This window comes from Bidens hawaiensis, unplaced genomic scaffold (genome assembly GCF_021521415.1).
Source record: "Bidens hawaiensis isolate Kalapana, Puna unplaced genomic scaffold, B.hawaiensis_p1.1 tig00009693_1, whole genome shotgun sequence".
Taxonomy (NCBI): Eukaryota; Viridiplantae; Streptophyta; class Magnoliopsida; order Asterales; family Asteraceae; genus Bidens; species Bidens hawaiensis.
In genome coordinates, this window is record NW_027491727.1 from 743,604 (window position 1) to 746,089 (window position 2,486).

A 2,486-nucleotide genomic window follows, 5' to 3' on the forward strand; every position below is an offset into this window, starting at 1 on the left:
TAAAAAATTAAAAGACCACCAGAAACAACTTTTTTTTACATGTAAACATGTCATTTACAATCTAAATCAACCACCCTTCATCATCACTGTCAAACCTCACATAGAGAGAGATTATATATAGACATTTCAAATAAGACTGACTCAATAAATAATTAGAAATCAAATAAGCTACTTTTTTTATCTTCGATTATGGAGTGGACGAAAATGACACGATGGATATGTTGTAAAGACTGATAAAATTATCTTAAGGTTGAAAACCATGCTTGTCTTGAAATTTTATATTGTGATGCTATGACTTATTCAATGAAGTAAATAAATAGATCCACCACGATTTTAAACTTATCCATTTATTGGTCTAACTAGCACATCAATATATAAAAAGATTATCGCACCAAACCAAAATTTGTTTTTTTCTATGCAATATTGGGTTGTACTACCTGCTCCTAAGTACAACCCATCAACCATTAACCAAGTAACCAACACAGCCTGGAATCAAATTCAACCACATAATTGCTGTGAATCTGTGATCTTATACTCATCCAAATACAACATTACATAAACACCATTAAATCATCAAAACATAAGCTACAAGAAAGTTGATCTACAACAAACATTAAAGATTCAAACTTTATCATAAAGATTTAAATTTTATCCACTCTTATTAATTTTTCTTCTCGTCTTGCCAAGTTGCTTGCCACTGTTTGTCGTAGAAAGTAGTCTCATCGATCAATTTCTTTAACGTTTCAATATCCTCATTCTTTCGGATTAAAAGAACACCAGCTACCGCTACAAAAAGAAGTGTTTTGCAAAAGAAATTTCCCATTTGGTCAACTAGACCGATGCCGGTCAAAGTATCCACAAAGTAAGCCATGAAGAACCCTACCATCGCAGCTCGGCCTGCAAGAAATTGGTTAATATTTAAATGTGTGATTGAATAACAACCAACTTAATGTTATGTAAACAAGAAGATGGGCTAACCATTGAGTAATTCGGCCTCGGGAAGATGGAACCGCTTGATCCATGCCCACCATGGAATAATGGAGGTATCAAAAACTACAGGGAAGTCATTGTTGGAAGATTCTGGATTGTCTTCAAGCCATTTCCTCCTTTTAACCTCTGGAAAATAGCAGCAATAAACATTTTTTTTCCAATTTTCAAGAACATCAATGATGCTCAATTCCGCAAAATCAAAACCAAATGCTCAAGTTCTTGTTGTATTTTGTTAATTACATGGTCGTAAAAATCGTGCCTAGGTGCCGATTAATCACCTATTGATCGCTAATCCATCGACTAGTTGCTATTTGGTTAAAATCGATCAAAATTGAAAATTTTATATAAAATTTTTGTATATACTTGAAAATTTTCATATAAATTCCAATCAGATTAATTTTGATTAATCACTAGTCCAGTTAATTTTGTACAGGAATTTATGAGCAATTAAGGACTATGGAATTCAAGGTTTTTCTCCACAAATTGAAGTAATTTAGTTTTAATTTCATGTAAATGCAATAAAAGGCATCCTTAAATAACCCTAACTCCACTCAAACCAAGCAAATTATCAACAAAATCTCATTGAAGCATTTAATCAAACACCTGGTGTGCAAAAACTCACCAGCATCAATAACCGCATCCCAATCAGTAACTCCATCTTTCTGAAACTGGTTCAAGTCCCAAGTCCCAGAAACCCATTTCGGATCTTCAAATTTCACACCAGTTTCCTCCACCGTCGCCGCCACCGGAGCTCCGTTTCCAAGCGAATCACCCTCCGAATCTTTCTTCTCCTCGACAATAACGGCGGCTCCAGACCCATTATCGGTGGCTCTAAAGGGTACAGAAAGCAGGTGCCTTTGAGGAAGAAGAGAGTGGAATGGGGTAATTGGGAAGTGGGTTTTGGAGGAAGAAGAGAAAGAAGGAAGGTGTGGTGTTGTGGAGGAGGAGAAGAAAGCCATTGATGAGGTCATTGTTGGAAAAGGAAGGAAGCTTAGACTTAGAGCATGGCGTTGGTGTGGGTGTGATTGATGAATGAAGATAATATGAGGCTGACAATTGTGGCCTTGTGGGTATTGTTATGTAAGCATGTGGGATTGGGTTTAAGATAGTGAAATCACAAAAATGAATTTGTTCTATCCATGTGGGTGTACAAGGAGTCTCATATTATTAGATTATGACCAACGTTTTTTATAATCGGATCAAGCATCGAATCGGACCGGCTATCCGCTACCGGTTCGCAGCCTCAAAAATGTAGTTTAGGGCTGAAAAACTTGTTCAATAAAAAATACATTTTTTTCCCAATAGTATACCGGTTCATCCAATCCGGCTCTCCGGTCAGACCGGTGAACCGGTTCGAACCGGCTGCTTATTTTGAATAGTGGGTGAACTATATAGAACCGGACCGGTCAGGTGACCGAATCCCGGTCAAAGCGGTCAGACCGGCTGAACCGATCCGCTCTCAAAAACATTGCTTATGACTAGCCTATAAACTCGTG

General features: G+C 37.2%; 1 protein-coding gene across 1 annotated transcript; it reads right to left on the reverse strand.

Annotated features, from left to right (window-relative positions):
- Positions 1–527: 527 nt before the first annotated feature.
- Positions 528–1,970, reverse strand: LOC143533461 (light-harvesting complex-like protein 3 isotype 2, chloroplastic). The gene is made up of 3 exons (XM_077028240.1): positions 1,613–1,970; positions 979–1,116; positions 528–897 (listed from the first exon to the last, which is right to left on the reverse strand). Exons 1-3 carry the CDS (start codon positions 1,959–1,961, stop codon positions 662–664), a joined length of 723 nt encoding a protein of 240 aa, XP_076884355.1. The 5' UTR covers positions 1,962–1,970; the 3' UTR covers positions 528–661.
- Between the last annotated feature and the right edge of the window lie 516 nt (positions 1,971–2,486).

What these genes read in the sequence shown, in the direction of transcription:
- LOC143533461 (XM_077028240.1), bottom strand. Translation starts at nt 1,961, where the DNA reads ATGACCTCATCAATGGCTTTCTTCTCCTCCTCCACAACACCACACCTT. An exon ending in GGATGCGGTTATTGATGCTG is followed by an intron (nt 1,117 to 1,612) that starts GTGAGTTTTTGC and finishes GCTATTTTCCAG; the next exon opens with AGGTTAAAAGGAGGAAATGG. An exon ending in CGAGGCCGAATTACTCAATG is followed by an intron (nt 898 to 978) that starts GTTAGCCCATCT and finishes AATTTCTTGCAG; the next exon opens with GCCGAGCTGCGATGGTAGGG.